At 32.0% G+C, this 18,747-nt stretch overlaps 2 protein-coding genes and 2 long non-coding RNA genes across 5 annotated transcripts; 1 reads left to right on the forward strand and 3 right to left on the reverse strand.

Annotated features, from left to right (window-relative positions):
- Nucleotides 1–4,578: 4,578 nt before the first annotated feature.
- LOC11446143 (uncharacterized) lies at nt 4,579–6,632 on the reverse strand. Of its 2 annotated transcripts, XR_003011424.2 has the most exons (5): nt 6,339–6,632; nt 6,108–6,198; nt 5,888–6,029; nt 5,032–5,802; nt 4,579–4,924 (listed from the first exon to the last, which is right to left on the reverse strand). It is a non-coding gene; the product is annotated as an uncharacterized lncRNA (long non-coding RNA). The 2 variants fall into 2 exon arrangements; XR_003011423.2 differs by having other exon boundaries at nt 5,032–6,029.
- Nucleotides 6,633–6,718: 86 nt separating this feature from the next.
- Nucleotides 6,719–9,838, reverse strand: LOC120579925 (uncharacterized). The gene is made up of 4 exons (XM_039832690.1): nt 9,540–9,838; nt 7,757–7,919; nt 7,064–7,234; nt 6,719–6,976 (listed from the first exon to the last, which is right to left on the reverse strand). The coding sequence occupies exons 1-4, from the start codon at nt 9,836–9,838 to the stop codon at nt 6,839–6,841; spliced, it is 771 nt and encodes a 256-aa protein (XP_039688624.1). The 3' UTR covers nt 6,719–6,838.
- A 1,403-nt stretch (nt 9,839–11,241) lies between these two features.
- LOC11438358 (putative cell wall protein) lies at nt 11,242–11,968 on the forward strand. Its single transcript, XM_003605677.3, has one exon. It carries the CDS (start codon nt 11,313–11,315, stop codon nt 11,727–11,729), a length of 417 nt encoding a protein of 138 aa, XP_003605725.1. The 5' UTR covers nt 11,242–11,312; the 3' UTR covers nt 11,730–11,968.
- A 2,793-nt stretch (nt 11,969–14,761) lies between these two features.
- Nucleotides 14,762–15,686, reverse strand: LOC11441893 (uncharacterized). Its single transcript, XR_003011261.2, has 2 exons — nt 15,196–15,686; nt 14,762–15,088 (listed from the first exon to the last, which is right to left on the reverse strand). It is a non-coding gene; the product is annotated as an uncharacterized lncRNA (long non-coding RNA).
- Nucleotides 15,687–18,747: the final 3,061 nt, after the last annotated feature.

Genomic DNA, 18,747 nt, shown 5'->3' on the forward strand with positions numbered 1-18,747 from the left:
CTGATACGTAACGGGATGAGAATTTTGTTGTTGCTTTCTATTCCTTACGTATTATTTTATGAATTATCATGAACATGTTGTTGGAAGAATTTTAAGAGATTTTATGTTTAGGCCCTTGTGCCAAAAAATTATTTTAGATGTTCGAATAAATTCCGCTACGAAGTATTAAATATTATGTTATTGAATTTTGAAGGATGATTAGTTAATTATTCCGTTTATGATTTTAAGAAAAGAAGTGTGACATTCCGTTTAAGTTGTTTTACTCTGATTTTTTATGAGAAATTTTTACGTTAGGAAAACGGGGTGTTACAAGCATAATAGGTGTTCCAACTTTGAGTTTAATTATATGGTTTGGAAGCCCTTAGGTTTTTAATTAATAGCATTGATTTCAGATTTGTCGATAGAATCCAAACTTAAATATTCCTTTTCCTCTGTGTATAATTAAAACAATATAAATGCAATATATAATAGACAAAAATCAATTGGATTAACACTATTATGCATATTTATTTACCTGGAATCAATGAAAGGATATATTCATTTATCTGATTAACAATCTCAATCGTGGATGCCAGAATTGCTCTAGATTGAAGATATTCAGGATTGTTGTGATCTTCAAAGAAATGAGGATATGTACTTTCAAATATAGCTTGAATGGGATTTCTGTAACTTTGAATCAAAAAGTTCTCTGGTATATCTATCTCAGCATTGCCATCGTTTGGTTCTGACAACCTTCCTTCACCAACCTTTAACAAACAATCGGAAAAATCTCTCAATTCCTCATAATTAGAATTCATACCTCCCTGCTGTAGACACATATTTTTGGTCAGTGTAAGAACTTCACATGAATCCATAATATACGATGAATTGATCGATGCATGCACAATATCTGAACGATTGCCTCTAGGAACTATGGGTACTATTTGACGAAAGTCTCCACCAAATATTTTCACCTTCCCACCAAAAAATTTGTTTGTGGACGAGATGTCTTTGAGTGTTCTATCCAAAGCTTCAAAGCAAAACCTATGAGCCATTGGTGCCTCATCCCATATGATTAATTTCGTATACTTTAAAAGTTGTGCAAGCTCACTTCCTCCTTTAATATTGCAGATGGCATTTTCAAATGTAGGGACAAGTGCCTAGAATTTCGAATGAGCTATTCTTCCTTCTGGTAACAATAAAGATGCAATGCCACTTGTGGCAACTGTTAGAACAATTTGGCATTGACTACGTATTGAAGCTGCCAAAGTTCTCCACATAAACGTTTTACCGGTTCCAGCATAACCGTGTAAGAAAAACACACCACCTTTCTGGCCAACAACTGATGACATGATTGTCTGATAAATGGTACGTTGCTCATATGTTTAAAAATAAAAATAGGGCACAAATTAGATATGTTTATCAGCTCGGTAAGGACATATGGTTGTATTGCTTTGTAAGGACAAATTGTACCTGTTAAAGATCGAAATAGTCCTAGAAACTCTGTTCTCAAAACTGCTAGGTCATAATTCATTTCATCATATATAAGTCTCTTACCAAGTTGTTCAACTATGAATCCATAAGGGTATGGAAATCCTTTATAATCTTTCAAAGTTCTTTTATTTCTTTCCATGTGCCTCTCAATTTCGATCAAAGTCAAATTTTTTATTTGTTCTTCACTGAGTTGTTGACCTAATGAAAACAAATGTATAAATACAATATAAGACCACTTAAGACTACAATAAAATTCACTGACATTATATATATATTGATAGTTTTAAGGATAGTTAAACCTTGATTGTTGGCAATCCTTCGTTTTTTGTATAGAATACCATCACTTAGCCATTGCCAAGTATTAACCCAAACATGTTTTGGTCTATGCATACAACTTTCTATTAACAAAGTTACAAACAATAGTCTTAAAAAATAGTCGGAACCCTAAACATTGACCTTCTTGGTTTCAACAATGTATTCCTTGCCATCCATGAGAAATCCCATTGCAAAACATGCATCTCTAAATGAATCAAAGAGAACATTGTTGACAGTCTTAAGTGCCTCATAAGAAGTTGGACCTTTGACCTTTGTAAGCATCATTCGTAAATAGTAAACTTCACCGGTGCTTGGTGGGACCCACATCATTCGACCTATTCTATAACCTCGTTTTCTTGGCTTCCAAGTACGCTTCTCCTTGACATATACAAATTTTGATACAAAATTTGCATATGTAAGTGTTCTAGCCTCAGTATACTCAGCATTGCATTGCAACCATGATGTGAACATAGATTCAGTAACGGAAGGTTCCAGCAAAACATCATCTATATGTTCATAATCATTGAAATAAATTGAGTTTTCACCTTCCAAATGAAAAATCAACCACTCAACAGCTTGTTTCCTTCCATGAATGGAAAAAGAAAATATTTGCCAACAAGCTTCGCTTGGTGAAACATAGCGACAATCGAGGTATTTTTTTTTATTTCATCTTGATTATTCCTCGATGAAGTGCTAGCACCATTCTTTGATTCAACTCTAGCAGTGATTCTATCATATCCTTTGTTGATATACTTGAAGAGGTATTTGTTGGAGCTAGATTGGTTGCACTACTCCATCATGATATGGGCCTGATATTTCATTAATAGATGTTTATTACGCGGGACCACATACCGTATTGAAGCTTCCAAAGTTCTCGACATAAAAGTTTTATCGGTTCCACCATAACCGTGTAAGAAAAAGATATAGTATCGAACATAAATGATGAATTCTAACCTTGTGCATTGTTTTGATCTGCATTCATGAATTGATATACATTAGAACTTTCACCCTCATCTTCAGAACTTTCACTTTCTGATTGGTGAGTTGGATTATATGCTTGGAACTCCTCACTGTGTGCAGAACCTTCACTATCATCGTCCATTTGAACATCATTATCAGTTGATGATGAAGATGGTACATTTGTATTAATTGTTGTGAATTTATTAATAAGATTAATCCCTACATTGTTAATTCTTGATGAACTTTCGGGATTATGTTTTTGTTTCTCAACTGAGACTGGTTGACAAAATGATGGAGTATGGATGTGAAAAGTAGAGTTTGACCTTCTAGGATTTCTATTTTGGGTTTCTCGCAATCCTGGTTGAGTAAATGTTGGAGTATGATTGGGCAAAGATGAGTTGGACATGCCAGCAGAAGCATTAACAATGTTTAGAGATGAAACTTGGTATGGGATCTGACTTATACTTGAACTTATTCGACCATAATTTAGAAAATTGATTGGAAAAGGTTGCTTTGGTATATATTGGTCCATCTCAATGGGTTTATTAGTATGCAAGTATTGGAAGTTATGTTTGTATTGACCAATGCTACTTGAACCATCACTGTATTGAGAAGTAAGTGCTAGTGGTTTATAGGACATGCCTGATGTTGAAATTTTTCTGTTAAAGATGGCTGATTTGTGAGACTGTTTTGCAGCAGTTTGTTCAAAAGCTAATCTCTCATTCATGTTGGTGGAATTCAGTGTATGTTCTCTACCTTATGTATTAGCGATATCAATCAATGGTATGGACTCTATATTAGATGATGTTCTACGATTCTTTGGGAATTTTTTTCTGAATAATAAGCTTTTGTCTCAGTCTAGCTCGCTTAGCTTTGCAATGAAAATCTTCAGAATGTCCTTTATCCATTTTCCTTCAATGAAACAATGAATAGAATAGTGATGAGAAAAAGTTTTAAATGTTTAGTGATATGAAATATTCAAATATTTGAAAGGATGAACTTTTGAAATATTTCAGATTCCCTCCCAATTGTAATGTTAAAATCTTATAATAAAAGGGTTCAAATAATTCACATTCCCTCCTTTTTGAAATGTTAAATTTTTCCCTCAATGTTGTTGCTTTATGTAAGCTAGCTGTCATCCATAGAAAAGTGTTCCAATATTTTAATAAGTTTAGTTATCTAAGCATAGAGAAATATTATAATGTTTTACAACTTTTCTACTTACCTAATATTATAATATGTCATATAACTTAGCACCTACAAGCATGGTTGGATTTTAGCTAGCTAGATATATCTCCATCATGTCAGACTTTTTGCAATTTTTATACCTACAAAGACACACAAAGGATGAGCTATATTTCATTGTTCTTTTGTATTTTTAATTGATGGACGTTCTTGATATAATGTAGTTAACCAAATGCACTAAGTTGTGTGATTGGATTCAGAAAATCACTAAAGAACTTTCAATTATAAAAATGATGGCTTTTTGATATCATTATAAAGAATTCTAAAATGGTTAACATGATATTTGAATCTCACTCAATATAATTATATACAACATTATCCCAATCTCTCTGTTCTTATTTTGAAGTTCTTGGAAAATATGATTTGCAGTGCATAAGTAAGGATATATACTTAATGAAATAGTCATATTGGTATTTTCATATACTAGCATACTCCATCATGTTGTGTGTGAGAAATAGGTTATCACTAAATGATTATTGGTATTTTCACATGTGAAATAGTAGAAACGATTAAATTGATAGCAATAATTTCAAGTGATGATGATAACTCATCGAATTGATATTGATTTAATCATATCACCAGTAAGTTTCAACTTAAGAGTACTTGGATGTTACCAGTTTAGTCATCAGGTCTTAGAAATAAAAGTTAAATATTACATAGCCCGAATAATTTCTAAAAGTAGGGAATTATACAAAAAAGAACACCAAGTTCATGTATCTGACACCAAAAAAGGCAGATGTTGGTCCAAGTTAGGAATGCGCTGATTAGTTATCTGGTTTGATCTTGGGATGTTCTGCAAACTTAGTTGATGATAGCTGAGTAGCCTCCACATCTTGGTTACAACCAACCCATTCAGCATCCTCTTGAGACACCCTTTTTGGAGGAGGGGTAACTGAAGTAGCAGTTGGATCATTTTCATCCGCTTGAGACTCTTGCATATGACAAATGAGTGTGAAAAATGAGAAATAAGTTTGGAAAATTGCAACTGTAAATTCTTCCAAAATTAGACTATTGTATTATTGATATTATAGTGCTTACAGTTATCATATCTGAGTAGTCTTTCTCTTGACCAACATTCTCTGAGACAATAATTTCCAACTTTGAACTTGTTTGTACACATATGCATATCATGTAATTCAATTTGAATGTTTACCAAAAGAAAGTACAACTGATGCAATTGATTTATATACCTCTTCCAATCCAAATTGTTTTTCTAGATTAGCTAGTAGTTGTGGGTTGTCACTGAATTGTATAACTGATGTCGGATTCCCTCCAGGTACAATTTTGATCTTCCAAACTCTCTTTGGACTCACAAGTTGGTCAAGAGGTTTTGGATATGACTTTGGATGGTACTCACCAGTTTGGAAATGGCATAAGAAGGATAGATAGCAAAATAAACAAAGGGTTAAAGTAAATTAAACTATATTCCATAATGGAAAATCTACCCTAATCAATTCAGCCTTCAAATCTTCTGCAAATATCTTAACAATGGAGGTGACATCATTGTCCCATATTATAAACCTAGCCTTGTCGTCTTTGTGTCCAGCTTGAATCTCAACCTTGTACTTGTAATATCATTATTAACTATATAATTAGGCTAATGACAATAAAAATCTAATGTGAAGTTAAGTACTTAATTGTGTGCACCCACCTTGATTTTGGATTATCATTGTTGTGTTTCTTGTTACATATCAACTTTCCATTATCCATCTTGACACCCATAGTACAAAAGTTACATCCATCATAAAACCATCCAAATTTCATTGCGTTGAGCTTTTGAATTTTAGCAACAGTTACGCAGATGGTTTCCTTAGGAAGGAACATGTCTATTAATAAAAACATGTCGTTTAATAATGAATACATGTTCCAACTATATACGCTAAAAATAACTTACATGTTGGACATGGTTAACCTCATTGAGAGTGAGAAAGTTTGCCCTTGACATGATATCAGCATTGTCAGTAATTTGGGATCCTTGGGTGAACTGGGATAATGCTTGTGTTGCATTGTCATCCTCTACTTCAGCAGCTGCAAATCTGATTTAAAATACGAAACATGAGAAAAATGAACCAAAATAATGAACTAATATTGACTAATCTCAAAAGCCAATTAACCTAGTTTTGAAGTCAGTAATTTCAGGGATATCTTGATTCCATAGCAGTTTGGTACAAGTCCAGGTATTGGTGACACATTGTGGGTAAATTCCTTACAATCACAATATATGAACAATGATAAAAAAAAAATGGATTAGTATACACATATGTATTAATTGTTCAAACAGGGCTAGTTCAAATGAAAAAATGGTATAAATATTCTGGAAAAAAATGACTTAAGAAAGAACAAACCATGAGCTTCTTTATCCCTAGCATGCTTCACAATGAGAAAGATTGTATCCGGTCCATTCAATTGATTGAATCCATCAAAGAATTGCTTGCACAAATCATCCCATATAATGTCACATGAACCATGTTGTTATTGACAGTATAAACAATCATATCAATTACAACTGAATTAAGCATGAGAAAGTAACTATATGTTCAATGCAATCACATTGCCTACCTAGTATCCTTAAGCAAGAAAGTAACAGATCTCAGCCTTCCACCAGACCTATCTGTGTTTGTGATTTCTATGAAAGCTCCAATGACATCTGGTAAAGAATAATTTACAATATAAGTATAACATCATCCAATCAATGTACTTTATCACAACAAATTTGTGCCTTTACCTATTAGCAAATCCGTCCGATAGTTGCTATTCAGAATCTCACCAAAGTCTTTGAAATTATACTTGGCAACATGGATTTCTAGAAAATCATTTGGTTTGATAATTGTTACATCATTGTCTACTAGTCTGAAAGGGTGAGCACCACAAGCTCATTTTTGAACACCTTAAAGTTCTGCATATCATATGTCTTATTCAATTCCAGCTTTTCTTTATGTTCCGCAAGTTCTTCAGTTGGCACAGTAAATTGAATCTTCACATTCTGCATCCAATTTAAAAACAAACCAATATTCACATATGATCTTCTAATATAATATATATCATTGGTATAAAATAGAAAACAAATTACCTCCTTGTCAACAATGATCATATCCATAGATTCCTGTCTCTGTTTGATGATAACAGTCCAAAGATCAACAACCCTAACAACTAGGTTCCGAACACCCTTGGAGTCGTTCACATCAATGATTTTCTTATATCCACGTTTGCCTTGCACTTTCTTTGAAGTTGCTACCTCAACCTTTTGATATATGGTTTGTATAATCATTTCAGATTTTATTATGCAAGTATAACATAAAACATAAATCTTTTAAATAAAAGTCATATCTTCTAAATGAAGAAACAAAATCAAGTCTTTCCATAAAAACATGGAAAAAAACCGCCTTTATTTTCTAACAACATGAAAAACACATAAACTTAACCATCAACAAATTTTTTGAACAATTGTTTTTGTGAAAAATTTGGTTTTTCGGTATAATAAGCAAATCAGAAATTCATTTGAATATAATCTAACATGCAAGGTATAAACTTTCATATAAGCTAAAATCACTTAATCTAACATCAAAGAAACTTTAAAGTCGAAATAAAGAATGAGAAGACAAATAAACCATCAAATAAGCTGATTCAAATTCCAAATCCATTTAATCTAACATGGAAGAAAAAAACCTCCTTTTCTATCAACACCAAGCTAAAATCATTCAATGATAACAAAAAAAAAAAACAAATACAAAAACAATATAGATATACAACAAAAAGCACTAACCTGTTGTGAATGTTGGAGAGTTTCGAAATCTGCTAGAGAGGCAAGGATAAGGAGATGAACTTTTGAGAGAAAGATTTTGAGATAGAGAAGTACTAAAGTAAAATGATAAAATGATGTTAATTTTGCTTCTTTAGGAAGGAAAAGTGGGAAAATAGGGTGTAGCCTATGTAATAGCATGCAGCGCCAGATTCCCATGTGAGAAAAGTTTACTTCATTGTAATATCTCTACTAACCTTAGAAGTAACGAAGTAAATCAGATCCCTCAAAAGTTAGACATGGGTATTAATGTCAAAAGTCATGATATGTCCAAAATAACTTTTTTTCATGTCTCTAAAACAACTGTAATAAGATAAAAAGATAATGGGTAATAAGTAATTCTATTAGTATTTTGTTTTGTTATATTGAGAGTAGATTGCAGGTTATTTTTGACATATCAGTTGTCAACAACATTAATTTTACTTAAGTACCCATACCTATTTTTTTAGCATGACATTTCCTTTACACTTTTTAGGGTTATTTTCGACAATTTCACTCACAAAATTAGTTTTTTCTCTATGTACAGTCACAGCCCTATTATCCAACAACTACCAAATGCAGCAGTCTAGTATCCAACTTTTGTATCATTGAGATTCCTAAAATTTTATTTCAAAAAACACATTTTTTTGTTTTCTCTACTATCCAAAAACCTTTGTAAAATTTCCCTCTCTTTACTCATTTCAAATTTCAACTATCATTTATATATTAAAAGCTATTTTCTCTCTCATTATGACTATTCCTCTAATATTTTACATATCATCTTCCTCCATCCTGATTTTCTTATCATTTTTTCTTATTATCTTTATTTTCTATCATTTCATTTTTTTTTACTAACAAATGCTTTTTTTTTCTTTCTCAGATCTAATCATTCAATTACAACATGTATTTTCTTGCATATTTTTTTTCATATTTAGAAGGTTACAAAAGATATACAAACATGATAACATTCTTTCTTTAAAAAAGAGTAGTGTTGCTAACTTTATTTTTTTCTTCAAATATGAATTAATTTTTCATATTGTTTATCTTTGTTAGAAATACACAGGAAAGTTTATGGAAAATATACGGGATAGTTTACGAAAGTTCTCTTCAAGAATAATACACGGTAAACTTATGAATATCTTCATTTTATCTCATTTAAATTCATTTTTCAGGAAAATTTCCACCAAACTACAAAGAAAAAGACAAAAAAACAAGTAGGTAAAATAAAAAATTATAAAACTACATAAAAGTTAAATCAAACATGATTGAAAGTTGTTATTGATGCATCTTTCATTCATTCCATAGATACTAGCATTATTGTTGAATTTTTTTTTAATACCCTACTTTTTTGCCAAAAACACAAAAATGCCATACTTTTTAAAAAATTTCCAGAAGTGCCCTATTTTTTCTGGGCCACCTAACACCCCACAACACACCAAGTTGTGGGGTTCCCTGAAAATTGGCGAAATTTTTGTCTTTATTGTACCCCACAACTCCAAGTTGTGAGGTGCTTTATATATATATATTTTTTAAATACCCCACAAGTCAAGATTGTGTGGTATTTTTCATTTTTTTTTAAATATAAATATCCCACAACTCCAAATTGTGAGGTACCATGAGGTGGGACAGCCAAAAATATTTTGTCTCCAACATATTTTTTCTTTCGAGATTTTTATAAAATGATAAAGAAAATAAGAAAAAACTTAATTTCCTAAAAAAAAATTACAATAATATCTACAATTATTATAAAAAATGTCATGTCCCACACCTTTTTCTTGTGACTCGACGGCGATTTCTTTCACAATGAATTTCTTGAGGGTCATGTTGGTGTTCATCATCATTATTTGTAGTTGGTTCTATTTGCCTACTATCACCCAACGTCAATGACACATCGTGTTCTCTTGTAGGCCATCCGAAATTCAGAAATTGCTCATTGGAGTTCATCGACAAACGACCCAAAGACAGATTACTGTAGTCAGATTGATCACCAGGATTATCAAAATTAAAGTCAATACTCGGAGAGAAATGAGATAGTAGGTTTGTTAGTGTTGGTGGGGTGTTGTACATTGGGTTATCATATTGTGGGTTGTTGTTGGGGGGTAATTGGTGTTGGACGATCCAACTTGGTTTGGGTCATTATATGATGAGTAGTTGGTGTTGGACAGACCAGCTTGGTTTGGGTCATTTTAATCAAAGTTTAGCATTGAATTTTCTTGGTAAGTTGACTGATATGGGGCATGTATGCATTTCTCGGGGTGGTATATGGTGTTGGTTGGATGATATTTTGTTGTGGGGTGTCGAGAAATTCATACATTATAGAACCATGAATGTTTTGTGTTGTGGTGGTTGTTGTTTGGTTTGTAGGTGGTTGGGATTGAGGATGTTGTAGTCGATCAAGGAAGTCTTGATCCCAAAAACTTGGTGATAATGATGATTGGTTGTTGTGAATTTCAGATTCATGCTCTGGTTCTAACTCAGGCTCTTCTTCTGAATTTTTGTGCATTTCGTGGTCTTTTTTTCAAACCTTTTTCGATAAAAACATTTGCACAACGGTCTTGAGATTTCTAGTTCAATTTCGCTTGTAATAATCATAACTGGCCCCGTTTGCCACTATCACAGACAAACAAATACTGATTTCTTTTGAAGAAAATCATTTATAGTATAAGAGAGAGAGCATGATTTATAGTGTCTATATATGTTTTTTCTACCATATTAATGAAAAGTTATTTTAAAATGCATAGTTTTTCAACTTGAATTCTTCTCAAACCATTTACTAAAAATTCTCTAGAGAATTCTCAAAGTTATTTAAATGAAAATCTTTATTTTAATCTATACAAAATAGGTCCTTAATTAACGACAAAAACTATGACTCTATACAAAAGATATAAAATGGACAATATCTCAAAAAGTAGTGTGCTCGATTTGATATTTGAACATAACCTTGTAGGATTTTTTCTTAAGTTGATAACAAACCTTATATATTTTATTTGTGGGTAAGGAGACAATTTTTTAACAAGTGGTGAAGATATCTTAGAGTGTGTTTGGATGGAGGAATGTTTTGAGGGAATGTAATGTTTTGAGGGAATTTAACTACTTTAAGGTGAATTTTATTTTTGAATTCACCTCAAAGTAGTTGAATTCCCTCAAAAGATTCCCCCATCCAAACACACTCTTATAGTTTTTTTTTTTTTTTTTTTAAGGAATTTTATAGTTAAGTAGCAAAAGAAAGCAAAGAAACATGAAGATTGAAGCTAAAGTAAATAATATTCCTATAAATTACGGTGCATAAATGTATCATTTAGTGGCCGCCATAACTTTGGTGAATGTCTTCCACAAATAAAAACTAATATAACTGATGATAAAAAAAGTGTTCATAACTCCATGCATATGCACCGATCATGTCACAATTTACTCACCGCCAATGTTCACTCAACTCTGTAGAATCAAACTTATTATATAATGCATTCACTCCAACACAAAAGTCACAAACTCAAAAACATCACTAGCTAATTAAATCCTCCTCCTACTTCTTATCTCAAAAATGGTTCAAAAGGCTTACTCTTTCTTTGCACTTTTTCTCATTTTCAATATCCTCCTTGTCACAACACAAGAAGCAATTGCTGGTCGCAGCATTGCTAAGAACTCCGACAACGATGACAAGAAAGAGCCTGAGTTTCTGTTCAAGCACGAACATGGGAAACTACATTATCCAGGCATTGGACATTTAGGGTTTCCACCACACTTTGGAGTTACTCCTAATAACCCATTTATTGGTGGCACTGGAGGATCAGGATCGGGATCAGGTTCGAGTTCAGGAGCTGGAGCTGGATCAGGATCATCGGGTCACAGTTACGTTCCTGGTGGCGATGACACATTTGTTCCAAACCCTGGCTTTGAGGTTCCAAATCCTGGCAGTGGTGGTGGAGGTGGTAGAGCTGCAGAAACAGTTAATCCATGAATTCACTCATCCATGAATGCAATAGCTAGACCTAGTTTTTGAGTTTGTGAGCGTGTGATTCTTATTAAGATCGTTTTTTACTGCTTTCTAGCCATGAGAATAAGTGTGTACACACACTAGTAGCTTGCTACTTGGGATGTGTAAGTGGCTTGTTTAAATGTTTTGCAGCTGTTTTAATTTAATATTATGAGTTTAATTGTTCTTCAAAGTAGTTAAAAATTACTGTGGAGCATCATTCAGCAATTTAACCTCATGATAATTGTCTATAAAAGAAGGAATATATGGTAGTATAAAACACAACCTAAAAATATTCTTCATTTATTTTGATGGGGCCATTCAGCACATGATAAATTAATTAATGTGAATAATGATAGTTTTATTCAATTAATTAATGTAGACATTGAATTTAAGTAAGGAATCATATTAAAAATGTTGACATCGAAGATAACACACATTTCTCCATTAAGATTCCCACCATTAATTTCTTTTCAATGACTTTAACCGTAATTAGTAAAAAATAAATGAGTGTGCTTAATATTTTCAATGCACCGCAGAGGATTCTTCAAACAACTAATCATGCTTTGAGGGTAACCTTGGCAGAACTGGTAAAGTTGTTGTCATATGATTGGAAGGTCACGGATTCAAGTCTTTGAAACAGCCTCTTGTGTAAAAAATAGGGTAAGGTTGCCTACAATACACTAAATGGTGGGACCCCTTCCCGGACCCTGCGTATGCGGGAGCTTTAGTGTACCATGTTGCCCTTTTATTCCAAATCATGCTTTACAGAAGTTTACTACATAACTACAAAATATTAGGTTAAATTACACCAGGGGTTCTTTAAGTCCTTTAAGTTTGTGAAATAACTTAAAGGACCAATATGTTACAAACATCAAACTTAAAGGACCTCTGATGTAATTTTCCCAAAATATTATTTGCTATAGAGACTCCAGGTGCACCATCGAGTTGTGTTTTGATCCAGAGACCTAAATTATCAGAAATTCAAAAGGACCACTTTCCCTCAAACCACGTATAAAAGTCCAATGTCTAGGTAAAAGAGAAATGACTCAGCTGTGAACAGCAATTTGAATCTCTGCAATCAATCCTTTATATTTTGCAATGTTTTGAAAACCAGACAGAATATCAAACCTGCGAGACTTCCGGTCATGGTAAAATTGGGGTTCAACTATAGTTGAACCGGATGACAAATAAATAAAAGGTATTAAAAAAGTACAGTAAGAACATGGAAAAACGATTTTGACAGTGCAGAAGCTTTAAAGATTGTCAGCATTCCCATATCAGTACGTTCAGCATACCATCTCTTGTGCACCAACAAAGAAAACCTCCGTCCAGGTCCATCAACCGACAGGGATGGTAAATTATGGAATGATATTTGGAAGGCTCCTATCCCAAACAAGATCAAAACTTTTATGTGGAGACTTGCTAAAAACATTCTGCCCACTAGAGCAAATCTCCAAAAAAAAGGTATTCATTTAGACACTGTATGCCCTCTCTGCCACTCATCCATAGAAAATGTGAGCCATCTGTATATGAATTGTAATCTAGCATGTTTGTCCTTATTTGCCTCACCTTTAGGCATACAACCCCCTGTGAATGTTGATCTAAACTGCTGGATCCTAGAGTGGCTGAACTGTAATGATGTTTGAGGCTCACAATTTTTTTGTACAATTCTGTGGAAAGTCTGGTATGCTAGGAATCAGGCTGTGTTTAATGGTACTCCAACAGACCCAATCAGATTGGCTCAGTCTGCAGTGCAGTTTGTGCAGGAACACGTTGCAGCAAACGCAAAATTAAGACCCACACAGGTTTGCAGGAACAGGAATAATGCGGAAACAAATCAAGTTATGCAACATACTCTGTCGGTTGACGTAGGTTGTTTCCCTAATGGACAAAATGGTTGGGGGATGGTTCTAAAAAACCAGGCAGGGATATTCACGTTGATCCAATGCTGGCAGAAGCAATGGGAGTTAGGTGGGCCTTATAATATGCAACAGCTCAAGGTATCCAAAGTGTGGAAGTAAATAGTGATGCACTGGGAGTAGTCAATTGTGTCAACAAGAACAGTGTTGTGATATCTATTGAACCTGTAGTTTATGATTGTTGGAAAGGCTAAATTACCTTTTTGGTCCTCTAACTATTTAATTGGTATTAGATTGGTCCTCTAACTAAAAATTGATTTATTTCGGTCCTCTAAGTTTCTCACCATTACTACATTTAGTCCTTTCTGTTAGTTTTATTCAAATAAACGTTAGGGTTCGTGTTATGTGGGTCCTCTAACTTTATTTATTAGTATCATTTTGGTCCTATGCCTTGTTAAAGTATTATGATTAAATAGTGACTGATATTATTGGTAACTCTTATGGCTCATATGTATGTGTGAAACAGGAGGTCAGGTACCCACATAACACAAACCCTAACGTTTATTTGAATAAAACTAACAGAAAGGACTAAATGTAGTAACAGTGAGAAACTTAGAGGATCAAAATAAATCAATTTTTAGTTAGATGACCAATCTGATACAAATTAAATAGTTAGAGGACCAAAAAGGTAATTAAGCCTTGTTGGAAATTATTAGAAAAAATCCCATTTGTAACGGTTAAACATGTGAACAGAGAGCTAAATAGTGAAGCTCATAATCTTGCTTTTTTAGCCAAGATAGTTGGTACTAAGTTTTGGTTGGGGAATGCCCCTCCAAACCAAGTTAATTTTTCTGCTGTTACTACTGTTGTAAGCAATGAGCAGGCCAGTTCCTGTTTCTAATCAACGAAATCTTTGAACTTCAAAAAAAGTAAAAAACATGGAAAAACGAAAACTGGTTAAACCAACCGCAATGACCTGGGCGGATTCAAACTAACCGATGAATTGGCCGATTCTCAATTCAACCAGCTGTTCGATTTCAGAACATTGATATTTGGCTATAAACTTTAGCAGTAATACTTGTTTATCATAGTCACAGCAAAATATTCATCCTAGTAAATAAAGCCATTGTTTACATATTTTATTGGACCTGGATGTAAGAACAGATGAAATGTCACAATATAATCAAATATTCAAAACAAAAATTGTTTGGTATTATAGAACAGTCGTTTCTCTACACAGAACAATGATATATTCAAGGGGTAACACTTCAGTACCCTTGAGAACTATTTAGATCTCATGACATGTGATGTAAAATATAGTTAACAGAATTACATAACCTTTGCAATAACTATGCAATTAATCTGAATATGTCAAATCTTCTGTATTCAAGTATTGCATTCTAGGATCTATTCAAAGCGGAGAAATAAGAAAAACTGACCAGCTTGAAATTAGATCTGCCATAGGATGCAAGACAGAATATCCTGCCAATATTAAAAGGAGGTGAGGAAGAAGTAAATCAAAAGAAAACATTTTTAGGAATACACAGCTGCAAAGACTTAGCATGTAATTGTTAATTCCGCTTACTTACCGCTCTTACAATTATTAATTCCCCTTAACTCCTTTTATTTTGTCTATCATAGACTCTCTTAACTAATCGATGGAGTAATGAATGGACGGATCATGGATTAATGGATGGAATTGTCACTGCTAGACTTTCATAATCATTGAATGAAGCATAACTTCCCTAAGGATAACCAAACCTTCCTTAGTAGAAATAAAAAATAAAATTTCTTCATAATTGTTCAAATGGCTTGTTTGGAATGAATTACTTGAACTTATGTGATGATATAAAGACTTGTGAGATTGCTCAGGAAAGCTTATGAAAATAACTTATGACATGTCCATAAGTTGGTTTTCATTCGTATCCATAAGCTCTTTAGAATAACTTATGAAAATAATATGACTTTGTTTCATCTTTGGTTTTAGAAAATGGCTTATAAGTAAGCAATTATAAGATAGCCTTATTCTAAAAGCGTTTAACTAAGTTGTTTATCCAAACAAACAAAATCTTTGGTCGATCGACACTCTAGCATTATAATTTTTTTGCTGATATAAAACAAAACTTAAATTAACTTTTGGTTCCATAATTTTTAAAAAGTTGCAATCTAGGCCCCCAAATAAAATAATAACAATTTAACCCCCAAACTTTACAAAACATTTATGCAAAAAACTAGCAATTTTAGCCCATTATCTTAAAAAAAATGCAATTTTGAATCCTTATCTTTAAAAAAATAGCAATTTTGGCCCCCGGTTTAGGAAACATGGCATCAACATTTTGTAAAGTTAGCGGGCTAAATAACTATTTATTTATTTAGTAGGGATCAAAATCGCTTTTAAAAGCTAAGGGTAAAAGTACATTAAGGCCTGTTTGGATTGGACTTATTTTGAGTTTATGAAAAACAGCTTATATAAATAAATAAGTTTTTATATTAATTCATAAGTTCTCACTAACGAAAATTGTTGTTTTTTCATAAACTAAATTAAAAGCTTATGTATTTGTATAAGTTGTTTTGCATAAGCTCGATCCAAAAGATCCAAGTCTTTTTTTTTTTTGGTAGTGGCTAGGGTTCGAACCAAGACCTTACATATATATTATGCATGGTCCATGCCAATTGAGTTAAGCTCACGAGGACAAAAGACACTAAGGCCCCGTTTGGATTGGCTTATTTTGAGCTTATGTGGGCTTATATACTCCCATAAGCCATTTTAAAGGTGTTTGGGTAAATAAATAAAAATAGCTTATCATAGTTTCATAAGCTGCTTATGTCATATTTTAATAAGCCTAAATTTTCAGCTTACCCTCTTGCTTAACAATGAGCTTATGAATTTATGTAACCTCCTTCGATTCTTTCTGGATCCACTTTTTCAAAACATATATTTTAATTATAATTTTTTTAAAGAAATATTTTAATTATAATGTTAGTTATCTTTGGCGGTGCATGAGTAACAAAATTACTATATACTTATCTTACTAAAGTAACACACGTAACAAAGATATTTATTATTATTTTTTTAAGAAGATTTTTATTATTTTTTGTTACGTAACAAAATGAAACTGAATAAAAAAACAAATTTAACTTGTCTTTTTTTGGTAACAAACTGTACACTAATATCTATATATATGATATGTTTATTTACACCTCTAATGTTAATTTTGTCTTATATGAATATTGATATTTTTTTTAAGGACAAATATTGATTATACAATATATATATATATATATATATATATATATATAAAATTATAATTAATATATTATAATATTGTTTTTTTAAGCCTTGATTAATTTTATAAAAAAAATCTTGATAATTGTGGTTCAATTCTTTGATTTTTTTGTTAAATTAAAAATATTTAAAATTTTGATAATTGCTTATGTAATGTCACATCCAAACACTTCGATTTATGTAAGTACTTTTTAGTGTACATATCCAAACATAAATAGCTTATATAAGCTCTAATGTTATAAGCACTAATGCTATAAGCATCTATATAAGCTGTTTATCCAAACGGGGCCTAAGTCTAAAACAACACAGCATAATACTAACATTTCATTTTATAGTTGCATGAAATTTATAACAAATAAAATTGAACAAGATCAAAATACAGAGAGATCAAAAACACATACATATTACATCGAAAAAGCTTGAAAAATTAAATTTTAATGACATGAAACTAATAAATAAACTAATCGTGTGGTTACCTTGTTAAGGTTTTTTGTGTGTTACGAGGAATCAAATGCCAACAATCTTGAAGATTATGAAACAGAGGAAATCCACGAAAATCAAAAGGAAAAGGTAAGCAATGAAGACAAAGAGTCTAGTCGAACCATGGTTCCTTTTCTTCTTGCTTTCGGCTACCGATTCGTCCATTTCTTTGAGCTTCGCTGCCATTGATTCCAGTTGCAGGTAGAGTGACGAGTTAAAAAGAGCCGTGGAAGAGATTCGTAAAAGTAGCAATACCGAAATATTTCGGGCTTAAATGAAAATTTAGAATACTTAAAATACTTTTTTTTTTTTTTTGAGAGAAGAATACTTAAAATATAATGCTTGTTACCGAATTTAGAATTCTGCTCTTTACCGAAGACATTTTGCTCGCGTCCAACTGAAATACTTAAAATAATGTTATAGTAACGCAAATGAACTTGGTTATATATATCCGAAGATATTTTGTCTACTATGGATTATCACGTGTTTTTTTTTCACCGTTAACTATTATATATTGAATTTTAGTATTCGTATGTCAATCTCTTTACGATAAACCCGAACGAAGCACGGGTCAAAAATCTAGTCTACTTTATTCAAATTAATTTATTTACTTTATTCTAATTTATTTATTTACGTTATTGTAATTTATTTATTTATTTATTTACTTTATTCTAATTTATTTGTTCACTTTATTCTCATTTTTTTCACTTTATTCTAATTTATTTACTTTATTCTAATTAATTTATTTACTTTATTCTAATTTATTTATTTACATTATTCTAATTTATTTATTCACATAAAATAAATGCAAATATAAATAAAAAGAAATGAACAAAATTAATATTTATTCAAATTTATTCATTAAACACAAAATCAGAAAATAAAAGCAAATACAAATAAAAAGAAGTGAACAAAATTAATACATATAACATCTCATTTTATTAATAGAATTCATACAATAATTGATGCATTTGATTCGAATTCACTAAATCTACTTATTTTCTTTTTACCCTCTTGGGCTAAATAGTGAGCAGCCTTCTTGGGGGAAAGGACATCATCAACCCTTGGGTTAAATCTAAATCTAGTTCTTTTTATACCCCAAGAAGATTCTTTTTACCCACGGTAAAAAAAAATTGGAGTAAAAAGAAGCAAATTTAATTTTATCCCAAAGGTTGATAACTTCTCCCAAGTCGGCTACTCACTATTTATGTCAAAACTGACCACTTTATACCTCAAAGGGGTAAAAAGAGACTACAGAGAGGACTAGAGACTATTGAAAAAAAAAAAAAAAAATAGGGGGAGAGAGTGTGAGATGGTGTGGGAAAATGGGGAAGTTTGGAGGGGTATTTATAAGTGAGAATGGTAGTATAGGTTA

Source organism: Medicago truncatula, chromosome 4 (assembly GCF_003473485.1).
Source record: "Medicago truncatula cultivar Jemalong A17 chromosome 4, MtrunA17r5.0-ANR, whole genome shotgun sequence".
NCBI classification, from domain to species: domain Eukaryota; kingdom Viridiplantae; phylum Streptophyta; class Magnoliopsida; order Fabales; family Fabaceae; genus Medicago; species Medicago truncatula.

What these genes read in the sequence shown, in the direction of transcription:
- LOC11438358 (XM_003605677.3), top strand. Translation starts at nt 11,313, where the DNA reads ATGGTTCAAAAGGCTTACTCTTTCTTTGCACTTTTTCTCATTTTCAAT.
- LOC120579925 (XM_039832690.1), bottom strand. Translation starts at nt 9,838, where the DNA reads ATGTACAACACCCCACCAACACTAACAAACCTACTATCTCATTTCTCT. An exon ending in CTCTCCAACATTCACAACAG is followed by an intron (nt 7,235 to 7,756) that starts GTTAGTGCTTTT and finishes ATATATCAAAAG; the next exon opens with GTTGAGGTAGCAACTTCAAA. An exon ending in TGATCATTGTTGACAAGGAG is followed by an intron (nt 6,977 to 7,063) that starts GTAATTTGTTTT and finishes AATTGGATGCAG; the next exon opens with AATGTGAAGATTCAATTTAC.